This window comes from Acomys minous, assembly GCF_964271855.1.
Source record: "Acomys minous genome assembly, chromosome: 10".
Classification (NCBI taxonomy): domain Eukaryota; kingdom Metazoa; phylum Chordata; class Mammalia; order Rodentia; family Muridae; genus Acomys; species Acomys minous.
In genome coordinates, this window is record NC_140491.1 from 70,614,322 (window position 1) to 70,627,886 (window position 13,565).

General features: G+C 52.8%; 1 protein-coding gene across 1 annotated transcript in view; it reads left to right on the plus strand.

The window, feature by feature from the left end:
- Positions 1-5,541: 5,541 nt before the first annotated feature.
- NIBAN2 (niban apoptosis regulator 2) overlaps positions 5,542-13,565 on the plus strand; it is a 51,353-nt gene continuing 43,329 nt past the window's right edge. The window contains exon 1 of the mRNA XM_084799380.1: positions 5,542-5,794. Coding sequence (XP_084655506.1) covers positions 5,740-5,794 — 55 coding nt within the window. The 5' untranslated portion in view covers positions 5,542-5,739. The remainder of the gene's footprint in view (positions 5,795-13,565) is intronic.

Sequence of the window (13,565 nt, forward strand, 5' to 3'; positions counted from 1 at the left end):
TTGATGTTGACCTCTGGCCTCCACGTGCAAGAACACACATGCGCATTGTTAAGTCTCAGTCCCTGGGTGGGACGAATGGTCCAGGTGCCTATTTAACATATCAAAGGGGAGCTGGCCACCAGCTTCTCCCAGAGTCTCTCAGCCCTTACCTGTTACAGGGTTGGTCTGGCACAGTCCGCCCCCTCCAGGCCAGAGGCTCTTCTTCCAGCCATTTTGATTACCCACCCCTTTTGTACCTTTGCCCTTTGGGCTGCCACACCAGGTCCCCCCCCTCCCCTCTTTCTTCCCCTCTGCCTCTCCTCGCAAGGCTCAGGGTCATATCCACTCTAGGCTCCCAAACATGTCTTTGTTTCTACCTATGCTCTCCCTTTTATCCACCCTAAAGTTTCTTCATCATAACCTAGGAGCAGTCATGTTCTTTCCTATTTATCTTATATTTTTATTCATATATGCACATACACACAGGGGCTTGTACAAATCACACACACACACACACACACACACACACACACACACACACACACACACTCAACATTCCAATGGGAAGCAAGCAGAACACAGGAATGGACCAAGGGTGCAGGTAAGTAGAGGACTAAGTTGCTTACCATGTGTCATGTTGGAGCCCACGCATGACAAGAGAAAACACAAATGACATGCACCCTGTACATATATGATAACATTTTATAGCCAGGCAGTGGTGTCACGTGCCTTCAATTCCGGTGCTCGGGGGCAAAGGCAGGTGGTTCTCTGTGAGTTCGAGGTCAGCCTGGTCTTCAGGAGGTGTCTCAGGACAGCCAGTGCTACACAGAGAAACCCTGTCTCAAAAGACAAAAACAAACAAACAAACAAGACAAAACGAAAACACATTGCAATCTTGCCATCTGCTCAAATCTGGAAGGCAAAGGGCTGGGAGTCCACAGTACAGTTCTTGTCCAGCGCGCACAAGCTCAGCACTGAAAAAAAAAAATGTCACACAGGGAAGGGGGGTGGGTGTGAAGGCAAAGGACAAAGATATAAAGTATGTGCAATGCCATCACACCCATTATTTTGAACACTTAGTACAAAAGTTAATGAAAAGCAAATAAAAAGGTGACCATGAAAATGACCCTGTCCACTGGGCTGTAAGTCCTCTGCTGCCTGGCTTCCTGGAATCCCCCACGCTGATGACCATATTCTTTTATTTTTTCTTTTTTTCCTTTTTTTTTTCTTTAATAAAAAAGGGAAGGGCTAGAGGATAGCTCCATAGTGGAATGCTTGCTAAGCATAAGCAAGGTCTCAGGTTCCCTCCCTAGCCAAAAGAAAACAGAAAAGAAAAAAAATCCAGAGGCATCGGGGCATGGTGGCGCACACCTTTAATGCCAGCACTCAGGAGGCAGAGGCAGGAGGATCACTGTGAGTTTCCAGGCCAGCCTGGTCTACAAAGTGAGTCTAGGACAGCCAAGGCTACACAGAGAAACCCTGTCTTGAAAAAAAAAAAAAATCAAGAGGCAAAATCCCTTCATTCCTTCCGGACCCAAAGGCCATAAAAGGCCTTAACTGCCCTGATTCACAGTTACAGACGCAGAAGACAGCTAAAAGCTTCTTAGAGAACTTTACAATCTTTTCAGAACAAGCCCCACTCTTCCTGTTGCAGCTGCCTCCTCATCTGGTCCCACCCCCTTCCATCCACAACAACAGCCTCCCTCCCTTCCTCTCCTGCGGGACGTCTCAATACAGCCATGTGGTCTGAGGGCCTAAACGGACTCATTTTGCCTGTCTTTTCCCTTTCTCGCCTTCTTCTACACTTTTCTCAGATCTCGACAGACCTTATTTCAGAAGGCATCTGTAACCCCAGCACTTAGGAGGCTGAGGCGGAAGAAGACTGCTCCAGGTTTGTAGCCTGCTGTAGCAAATTCCAAGCCAATCTGGGCAATGGCGAGACAAGCCGGAACCCCACCCCTACCCTCACCCCCACCCCCCACCCCGAGTTTCAGGCAAGCCTGGGTTACACCACAAGTTCAAGGCCAACTTGAGATAAACATATAAACCTTTGGGGGGGGGGGAGGTTGTCTTTAAAGGCCAAGGGCTGGGAATACAACAGCAGAGGGTCATGTTTGCTTAACAGGTACAGCCTCTTGGTTCCGTCCCCAATGCCACGCACACACAAACCTAGCACAAGTGACTTATACAATAATGTCCGCTCCATTTGGGGAGTTGCGACTTAACTTAGTGGTAGAGCGCTTGTCTAGCAAGTGCAAAGCCCTGGATTTGCTCTCTAGCATCTGGCGGGGGTGGTGGCTGGTGTGGCAATGAAACATATCTCTTTGAACGCAGATTTCATTAAATTTGGGCAAGCATGTGTTGCGATTGTACCCCTGAGCCACCAAGAAGAATTCACATCTATCCTCTGTCGCTCCTGTAGCTCATTCCTTATCCTTATTTCTTCTCCTCCTCCTTCTTCTTCTTCTTCTTCTTCTTCTCCTTCTTCCTCTTCTTCTTCTTCTTCTTCTTCTTCTTCTTCCTCTTCTTCTTCTTCCTCCTCCTCCTCCTCCTCCTCCTCCTCTTCTTCTTCTTCTTCTTCTAGTCAGGGTCTCTCTATTATGCAGCCCTGGCTGTCCTAGAACTCACTGTGTAGACCAGGCTGGCCTTAGACTCTCAGAGGTCCGCCTGCCTCTGCTTCCTGAGTGCTGGGATTAAGCATGTGTGCCACCACTGCCCGGCTTACATTTTCTTCTTCTTCTATGTGCATTCAATCTAAAGTTGTTAGGGACTGGCCTTAAGATCGGAGGTGACTGTTCACATACGCAGCACCCTACAGTTTACAGAACCGTCCACTTTTGAGGCCATGGAAGTTCAGGGCAGTTGAGTGACAGACGGCAGAGGTCTAAGCCAAGAGGAAAGGGGTTCTTGTGCCAGGGACCTGACATGTGGTCTGGGAAGTCTGTGTGCTCCAGGCTTTGGGCCTGGGTGTACCATGAAGGCTAGGGACAGGCTACCAGTCAGCCTTTTCCTCTACCTAGCCCAGGCAGCGAGGCTAAAGGGATGGTTGGGGAATGACAGGGACCAGCTGGCTCTAGCTGTCCTTTCCCCAGGCAGAAAATGCCTTTCTTCTCCTTTCTTTCCTCCTCCTCCTCCTCCTCCTTCCTGTTTTTTTGAGATAGGGTTTCACTGTGTATTCTTGGCTTCTTAGACTCACTTTGTAGACCAGGCTGGCCTTGACCTCTCAGCGATCCGCCTGCCTCTGCCTCCCAAGTGCTGGGATCAAAGGCGTGCGCCAACACACCGGCTCCAGAACAGGCTTTTCTAGGCTCTGTAGTTGAGGCCGAGGGAAGGATAGAATGAGCTCATCCGCATCATTTGCTTCTGGCAGCTCAGAGACCATGACGGCCAGTGTCAGCTGTGATGGCCTTGGCCCCACTGGGAGACTTGGGCAAAAGTCACTTTCCTTCTCTGAGCTACCTCTGCACAAGGAAGCTGGAAGTCCCTGTTGGTCTGACTTCAACTCCTCCTGATGACTCTGAATGAATGCATCCTGTTTTTTAGAGGCGTGGCCTTTGCCTGTGTGGGGCCCCACTCCCCAGTGTCCTTTCCTTAGTACCTGCTGTCACAATTCTTGTTTTTCAACTTTCAGCTCTGGCGCTGTGCTTAAATGGCCATCCTTATAACACAATGCTCCGTTCCCTCCCTCAGGCTTCTGGAGGGCAGGGACCAGACTGACATTTCTGTCTATTGAGAGGTGACTGACTATGCTAGGGACTCTCTGACTCTTTCGACCCTCCCCACAAAGTGTCATCATTCTCACGTGACAGGTGAGAAAACAGGCCCCATAAGGAATGCCACTTGTTCAGGGTCACAGAGGGGTGGATAGCTTGGACTTCCTCATCTTTTCACCCTGAATATCTGTGTGTGCATGTGTGTATGTGTTTTCCACACAGCGATTCTCTATGTGGCTCTGGCTGTCCTGGCACTCACTCTGTAGACCAGGCTGGCCTCGAACTCAGAGCTCCTCCTGCCTCTGCCCCCTCAGTGTAGGGATCAAAGGCCTGCTCCGCCACCACCACCCAGTTTAGCCACTGGTATGATTTTGAAAGAGGGTCTTTCTGTGTATCTTAGACTGGCCTCAAATTTGCTTTGCCGCTTGCTTAGGCTGACCTCAATGTCTTATGATTTTTATTTATGTGTGTGTGTGTGTGTGTGTGTTTTCCTGGATGAATGTATTTGCCCCATGTGAGTATAGGAGCCTGTGGAGGCCGGAAGAGATAGGGAGATAACCACAAACTGTAGTTGTAAGTCGACTGTGTGAGCCCTCTGCAAGAGCAGTGAGCGTTCCTACCTCTGAGCCATCTCTCCAGCCCCATAGCTTTAAATTCTTGACGGTCTGTCCTTCCTCCCTTTCTCCCTAGTGCTAGGTGTGAGGCACCGTACTCAGCATCTTGCAGAAGGCTTAGCAAGTGAATGTTTACCTCCTGCCTGAATGATTGGTGAGTGACTTGGAAACATGACTGGGGGCCTGCATCCCTCCTGCGGTGGTGACAGCCTTGAGAGAGAGAGGTACTTAGTCACAGGTGACTGTTATGATCCTTTGTTGGCTGCCAGGTGTCAGGGCTACAGAGAGAGCAGCTAATAAAGGAGTGGACGAAAGTGTTGAGTCAAGAGGTGGAAGCAAGCAGCAACTAGCTGTGCCTGGTCTCACAACACACACACACACACACACACACACACACACACACACACGACATACCTGAACCAAGGCTGACTAGTCGTTAGTCTGCCTCCTCTACCAGCTTGGGAGGTCAGAAACCGAAACACTTTCTCCTGGTGTTAGTGACCCACCTATGCCCAGCCCTTACAGTCCAAGTACCCAAAGTCCGAGGTCCCGGCTTTTCATTTCAGATAGTCTTTTGCATACTGTAAAGAGCCGGTCCTGTTCCTGTTTTGCTCTGTTCGGCCTGTGAAATGCCCACAGGCCGGGCCTGAGTTATGACCTCCTGGCGCTGGGCCCTGATATCTTTGAACTCCAACTACGTTCCCTTCGCCCCCTCCCCATCCCTTCCCCTCCAAAGTCCCTCCATCCTCCACCCTACTCTTGTCCATTTCCCCTCCCCATCTACCCCCTAGCTGTTGTGCAAGATGGGCTGGCACACCTTCTGGGACAGGTCCGATCAAGGCCAGGGGACTTCCCCAGTGCGGGCAGCTGCGGGCGGAATTGGGGGCAGGGGGCAAGAGGAAAGGGGCTGGAGGACTGTTGAATTCCCGCACGTCCGTCCAGGCGTCCCCTTGCAGTCCCTACATTCTCCTGGGTGTGAGGAGGGGAGGGGGAAACGCTCTGGCTGCAGTCCCTAGGGCGCCCCGTTTTCTGCGATGCTCTCATCAGCCTTTTCTTGACTGCTATCTGAATTTGGCGCACAACCGGCGCGTCGGTCCCGGGTCTCCCTTCCAGGGATCTTCTCTTTGTCTAAGTCTCCCCACTGTCTGGAGGTCCCCGCCCGCCCTAGACCGGAGAGGAAGGCGTGGCTGTGACGTGGGCGTGGCCTAGCCTGGCGGGGCGGGGTTGGGACACAGGGCCTGGGCGCGGGCTGGAGAGGCTGCTGCGGCCGGCGGGAGGGACGCGGCGGGGATCGTGGTGGGAGCAGAGAGGAAAGCAGGCGGCAGCCGGGCTGCGAGGCGGCGGGAGCGGGGAGCGGGGCCTGCGGACTCCATGGCGCCAGCCGCGTCTGTCTGAGTAGCGGCGGGCGGATCGGGCCGCGGCTTCTCTTCGCCATGGGAGACGTGCTGTCCACACACCTGGATGACGCGCGGCGCCAGCACATCGCAGGTGAGGACCGCTCAGCCGGCCTGGGGCTCCGCGGGGCACCCCGGGCCACGCCTCCGTTCTCGCGGGGGCGGGGGCGGGGGGGTCCCGAGAGTCAAGGCCTGGGGCGGGGCGGGAGCCGGCCAGACCCTTACTCTTCCTCCGAACTTGCTCTCTCTCGGTCTGGACGGCCTTTCCGGGCCCTTCTCTGTGCTCCCTTCCCCCTTTGAGGAGCCTAGGACCCATTTCTCTACTGGAACTTGCTCCCGTTGGAGCCCAGTCTGGCCAGAACCCTGCAAGCTATACCCTAAGTCGCGTGGCGGAGGGGTGGCACCCCCATTCTTCCCAGCAACGTTCCAAGCCTAATCTCTACTCCGGACTCTCTTCCGCGCAGTCAGAGCTTCCTGACTTGTCCCCTCAGCTGCCTTGTCCCACCTCGCCCTGGCCTCAGTCCCGGTACACGTGGCTGAGGCTTACAGAGGAATGGGCCCTAGAGGAGCCGGGACCGAACGTGGAGAGTGGGGCTTCGGAGAGATGGGGTGCTCTTGAGGGGGCGGGTCCCTGGCCTTCGGCTCCAATCAGCAGAGTGCTGGCGCTACACCCTGGGAGGGGGGGCTGTTCACGGTCAGAGCTGGCTCCCTCAGGGCTTGTGTCCAGTCTCCTTCTGCCAGCCTTGCTCTCAGCCTCTCATGGCATGGTGGACACTTAACAAGAGGGAGTTGCTCCCTAGTCTGTAGAGGAGCCCAGATCCTGGGTTCACTGTGGAGAGTGGGAAATGAGGGTGAGAATCTGCAGCTGTCCCGAAACTCAGCTTGGGCTGACCAGGCAGGCAAGCCAGGCCAGGCAGTCCTGAATGTAATTTCAGCATTTTTGCCCAGGTGTGTGATTTTGAATCAGTCATCTTTTGTTTTTTGTTTTTTCCCAGCCAGGGTTTCATTATATCGTTCTGGCTGCCCCGGTACTACCTCTGTAAGACCAGGCTGGCCTGAAATCTGTCTGCCTTTGCCTCACTAGTGCTGGGATTAAAGGTGTGGGCCACCACCGCCCAGCTTGGACCAGTCTCTTACTGTTATCTTTGAGAGATTGGTCCTAGGTGCTTGCTGAGAGTTCTCAGTGAGGCTTGCTGAGTCCAGGGCATATGAAGAGGCACATGAAGAAGAGACAGTTCTGCCTGGCCCTTACCTGTCTCCCTGTCCATTGAGTGTGGTGTCCCTAGAGTGTCTTGATGTCCTGTTGCGTGCTTAGCCGTGTTCCTGTGATGGCAGAGACCCTTCGAGAGCCAGGCAGGTATTCCTTGTTATCCTCCACGGCTCTACTCTAGCAGGGCTCAAGGAAGGCACAAGAGAAGTGCTACCCGGTCACTGGGCCAGGCCTGGAGTTGGGCACAGGAGGGGGCGATTTAGATCATTTCTCACCTCTGAACAGCTAGGGGTTAAGTCCTGCAAGGCCTCCTTGTGGGACAAGGCCCCGGCTCAGGAAGGGCAGGGTGGAGTCTTCCTGTCCCTTCCCTGTTGGTGGCCACCTCCTGGGGTTCTGTAACAGTCTCTCCATTCAGGACCTCCCTCTCAGGCCTCTCAGCAGGCATGGGTGGGGTGTGCCCTACTTGAGTGGGTTTTTTCCTTTCCCCAACACCCAGCTCTCCCACCTTCCCAAGTCCTGAGCTCAGAACCCACCCTTGCCCTATTGGCCAATTCCCAGGGTGGAGCCGGAGCTTAGGAAGGTGAAGTGGCCCCTTCTGGGAAGGGCTGAGTTTGTTTCGTGGATATAGACTGGGGGAAGTGGGTGTGGTGGGTGCCCACTCAGAACCTGCTCGCCGCTCCTCCTAACACTTCAGTGCTATTAATAACCCCCTTCAGATGCTTTAGATTCCATGGCAGGCTCACCTGTGTGTGTGTGTGTGTGTTGGGAGGGAGGGTCAGGGGGGTGCTCAAGAAGGTAGCCCAACAGAGAGAACTTCCTTAGGAATCTGTTGGAGGGAAATGGGGTTGCGTCTTTGCTACCTCCAGCCACCCGTTCACTCTCAGGAGTAAAATTCCAGAGAGCTCCCTGCCCGTGCAAGTGACAGCTGTGGGAACACCCCTCCCACAGGGCCCTAAGCTCCCAGGCCTGTTAGGGTGCTGGTGGCTTGGCTGGCCGTCTTGCACCCTCCCCTAGCAGGTGAGCAGGTGAATGCCAGCCTGCAAGTCCTGGCAAAGGTCAGGCGTGCTCTTACTCAGGGTGTTGTTTTGCTGCCCCGGTATCTTTCATGCTGAAATTTCAAAGCCTCTGGCAGGCAGGGGCTTGTTCCAGCCCGGCGCTGGTGATGCTGGTAGCAGGGTAGGGAATGGGCCTGAGAGCTAGGGAGCTTGTGTCACCTACCGGCTGTTTGTTTTCCCTAGGTCTCAGTTTCCCGAGCTATGAACAGAAAGGGGTGTGGCACCTGGTGGCTGAAGTCCCTTCTAGCCACGAGGGCCTAACAACACAAAATTCTCTACAAAGCTTGACTGGGGCAAAGTGTTAGCTGCTGACCTTGGACCAGTGTCTCCAGCCCGTTTTTTTTTTTAATGTTTTTAGATCTATTCATTTTATTTATTATATGTGAGTGTTTTGCTCCCGTATATATCTGTGCATGGAATGTGTTCCCTGGTTAGACCAGGATGGGCATCAGATGCCCTGGAGATGGTGGTTAGCTGAGGGTGTGGGTAACCGAACCCATGTCCTCGGCAGGGAACAACCGCTCTTAACCATTGAGCCATCTCTCCATGCCTTCCCCTTTTCTTTGTTTGTTTGTTTTAAAGATTCACTTATTACATATATGATGTTCTGTTTACGTGTATACCTACACACCAGAAGAAGGCACCAGATCTCATTACAGATGGTTGTGAGCCATCTATAATGGGAATTGAACTCAGGACCTTTGGAAGAGCAGACTGTGCTCTTACAACTCGCCAGCTCCGCCCCCCCCTCCTTTTTCTGTGTTCTCTATGCCACTGAGCTATATCTCAAGTCCTTTTCACATTATTTATTTTGGGATAGTTTTACCAAGTGGCCCAGGTTGCCTTGAACTCAGTTTGTAACCTAGACGGACCTTGACTCTGAGCTACTTCTGTCTCTCAGTTCCTGACTAGCTGGGATTCCAGGACTGCGCCACCAGGCCCTTCCACCCCCATGCATTAAGGGATTGGGTCTCAGCCTCCTTGTCAGCAGGGTGGAGTGGCGGTGGTAGCTAGGTAGCGGGCCTAGAGGCTTAAAGCAGAGAAAGTTCGGCCCTGCCTAGCACCTGGGTGAGGTGCTGAGGAATTAGCTTATTACTGAGCTTGTTCCTGGCTCTCTGCAATTGGGGTCCCTCTAGGGTTGGAGTTCAGAAGGCTGGGGGGCAGTGGCAGCCGTGCCTTCTCCTGGGGTTTGTTCTGACTCTGGAGTCAGGGTGGTCCATTCCTCCAGACCTGAGGATAAACCAGGGTTGTCAGAAGCTTTGATTTCCTTCCTGGCTCCCTTCGGCTGTGGCAGTTTACATGTGTGGTGGACGTGGCCTGCCTGGGCAGGTTGAGTAATTAGTGACAGGGACAGTGACTGTAGGGTGTGGAGAAGGAAGCAGAAGAAAGACAAGGGACTGAGCTATGCCGGACCATCTTTTCCACGAAACAGAGGACAGGACTCATTATATGAGTTCTGACCCCTTTGAGGGATTTTGTGCAAATGGATGGAGCCCCCAAAACCAAAGTGCTGCAGGTGAGGGACGGGCGGGGACTGGAGCCCGAGCTGCCAGTGGGAGGGCTGGCGGTGGCTGTGGTGGGGGAAATTACCTTTCTCCAGGACATCCTAAGGATGTTCCACATTGTGGTTTACCTCAGTAAAGGTGTAAGAGTGTCCCACAGAGGGGCAGAATGTCCCAGCACCTATGCTCCTGTGTGCCCCACCCACCTGCCCTCCCCTCCCTTCTCCTGGCTAATTATTTTTTATTAAACAACAACAAATGACAACAACAACAACAACAGCTTTACTGGGTTCCAATTCCATACCCTGTGCCATCCACTCACAGAAAAAAGTTTTCAGTGTATTGGCTGAGGTGTGCAACCAGCTACATACCTAATCTGAGAGAACATTTTTCAGCCTGCTTGAAATAAGCCCCGGGACCCATCACAGGAGCCACTCCTACCCATCCTTTCGAGTCTTCTCATCTCTAGACCCGGCTGGTTAAACTGCCAAAGCCGTGTGTGCCTGGACACTCCGGGAGGGGACAGTATATATATATATATATTTTTTTTTTTTTAAAAAGAAAACCTATCTTCCATTGTTCTCTCTTGGCCTTCGCTCTCCAGAAGAAGTCATTTGTCTGGTCACCTCTTCCAGACCAGCCGGCCTTCTCCTTCCGCTAAAGATGCTCTTCTGTGCCTGGGGCAGTGTTACTTGTCCAGAGCCCTGGTTGGTGGCAGCTTTGGTTTTTTTTTTTTTTGGTTTTTCGAGACAGGGTTTCTCTGTGTAGCCTTGACTGTCCTGGACTCACTTTGTAGACCAGGTTGGCCTCGAACTCACAGCAATCCGCCTGCCTCTGCCTCCCGAGTGCTGGGATTAAAGGCGTGCGCCACCACGCCCGGCCAGCTTTGAGTTTTTACTGGCATCTTGCTAGTATGAATGTAGCACTACTTCAACCTCCCTGTGTGTGTCTTGTGCTCAGAGCTGATATCAGAGGCTTCCAGGAGACCTTCTGGGGGTGGGGGTGGGGGTGGGGGGTTTCACTGATCTATCCATACTTAGCAGTGGGAAGGCGGCAAATATTTCACACCCCCTGCCAAGACCTGCTTTATTATTGAGGTTATCACCCTTTCTGATAGCAGGGTATGAAAAAGGGATCATGTTTATTTGTCGAGAAAAGCAAATAATACCTGTTTGCAAATTGATCTTAACCCTCCCCAGCCCCTCCATTTTAAAAGTGGTTGCAGGTGCAGGAGTAAAACGGCGGAGGCGGTGTGCTACCCTCTGCCTGCTGTGCCTCCTATTTGTCCACGGCTTTGCCAAGGGACTAGGCAGGGCGGGTGCGTGACCAGCCTTGGGTCAGCCTCTGGGGGTGAAGCTGCCTGGGGACTCTGCTATCTCGTGTGTTGAGTCTTACATAATGTGCTTTTGTTGGCTTTGACCCTGCACTCCCCTCCCCCACCCAGACTCCTCTAGTCTCCTATTTGGTCCTCTCCCACCCTTTAGCCTGTGCTCTGGCCTCCTGGGGGCCTCCTACCTCACCCTCTGGGCCTTCCCACACAGGCTGCCAAAAGAGACCTTTTCTAATCCCAAACTGGGCCACAGCCCGCCCTCCCTGCCTCCTGCCGCCTAAGGAATGAAGCTGAAAGACAAGAAGGAACACACACACACACACACACACACACACACACACACACACACACACGCCCTCCCCCACCACCACTTTGCCCTTTTGTCCTGTTTCCTTGCCTGGCCCTGCTTATTGTCATAGGTTGCTGGGACTGGGACTCAACACTGTGTCTTGCTTCTTTTTCTAAACCATTTGCAACAAACATCTCTTCCAAAGGTGCATGTCCTTCCAGGCCAGGACACACAGTCATTTCTTAGCCGGTCCCCAAATGTTGGCCTTCGGGTTGCTCCACCGTGTTTGGTTTTCTTGTTTTGGAGCACACAGAGTCGGCTATGTATGATGCCTCCCTGGCTGGGTTTGCTTTTCTCATGAAGACAGACTCTTCCCACTACCCTGCCTGCTTCTCAGTCATCTGGACATGCCCAGGAGTCCAGGGGGCCCTTGAGCATCTGTCAGATGCCGGTGCACTTGAAGGGACTGCTGTGAGTTGTTAGCGTGGACTGAAGTCTGTGGCCTCGGGATATGTGGTCACACGGGTAACTGCTCCCCTGGCCTGCTGCCCACAGGGACTGGTCCATTTCCTGTCTGAGAATGGCGGGTGAGAGAGAAGGGAGGGGCACTTCTCAGGCTGTGAATGCTGAAATAGGTTTTGGTTTTTTTTTTTTTTTTTTTTTTTTAATTTATTTAGACATGGCCTCACATTATCCAGTCCGGCCTCCAACTCAGTGTGTAGCTGAGAAGGACCTTGTATCTCTTGAGTGTTAAGATTTTAGGCAGGGATCTAACCCAGGGCTTCGTGTGTGCTCTAGGCAAGAGCCCTACCAACTGAACTACAACAGCCCAGGAGACAGGGAGAGCAAGGCCTTTAGCGACTAAGTCCAAACCCCACTGTGGCATGCATAGCTCTGATGGGCAAGGGACAGTATGGGAAAGGCCCCAAAGAACACAGACAGGGGACAGGGGCCTGTGGGAGTGGGGACTTATGTAGCTTGTGTCAGAGGTGCCTGAACAGATGTATCCCACCCCGTAGTCATTACTCAGAGGCTCACAGTCTCTCTTTCAGCAACCACCCCTCTTCCCCCTCACCCTCCCGCCCCCTCCCAGGCAGAACTCTTGACTCACTACACACACTGTCGCTGAAGCGTCATCCTGCGGTTACAGATTCCTTCGTAGCCTTTTCCTTCCCGGGCCCCACCCCCACCCACTTCCCTGCCTGGGGAAGCAAGGCTTTCTGAAGCGCAGAGTCGGGAGCTAAGCCACACTCCTCTCTCACAGTGGAGTTTCAGGGCCTGAGTCACTGAGGAGAGTTGATGGTGAAACTGGGCAAACCGGAAGTGCTGCCTGGGTGGTGCCCTGGCCACCTGGGACCCGGCCCCATTTGGAAATGTGCTGACTCCAGCCCAGGATGGTAAAGGGACCGTGGGTCTGCCCCCACAGCGGGACGGTGGAAGGGAGGCAGGGATCCGAGAGAGTCCCCAGAACAAGACTTTAAGTGTAGCTTGGGCTTAAGTCTTGGCTCTGCCTCTAGATGAATTGGTGTCTCTGGGCACGTTGATCTGTCTCTGTAAAAGATGGAGTTTCTTGTGCCCTCACAGGGCAGTTGGGAGGAGCCGGAATGTAGTCTTTGGATAGTGAAGGGTGGGGTAGGTAGATAGTGACAGTACAGTGAATGACAGCTGCTTTATTTATTTATTTATTTAGAGACAGGGTCTCATGTATCCCAGGTCGGCCTTGAACTTGTGTCCACCGTGTGCTGACATTACAGGTTTATGGCACTGGGCCCTGTTTATGTGGTGTCAGGGCTGGAACACAGTGAGAGCCTGATACATGCTGGGCAAGCAAGAACTGAGCTATGCCCCCAGCTTGAATGATAGCTTACTTTTTTCTTTTTCTTTTTTTTGGTTTTTTTGAGACAGGGTTTCTCTGTGTAGCCTTGGCTGTCCTGGACTAACTTTGTAGACCAGGCTGGCCTCGAACTTACAGCGATCCTCCTGCCTCTGCCTCCTGAGTGCTGGGATTAAAGGCTTGCACCACCACCACCACTTGGCGATAGCTTACATTTTTGTTTATTGATGCTTTTCTTTTTCTTTTGTTTTTGTTTTTGTTTTTTTGAGACAGGGTTTCTCTGTGTAGCCTTGGCTGTCCTGGACTTGCTTTGTAGATGACGCTGGCCTTGAACTTACAGCGATCTGCCTGCCTCTGCCTCCCAAGTGCTGGGATCAAAGGTGTACCCCATCACACCCAGCTTTAAATTATTTTTAATTGGCTGTGTATGTGTTATGAATGTGTGTGGCCTCACGTGTGCTGTGTGTGCACATCTGGAGGCCAGAGGACAGCACTGTGAGGTTGGGTCTCTCCTTCCATCTTTACGTGGCTTCTGGGGAGTCTCTGTCATGTTTACACAGCAAGGGTTTTAAAAACGTCTGGTTTTGTCCCTCTCAAGTGACCATTTTTTGGGGAGGGCCGTTACTCCACTGGGCTTGCTTGACA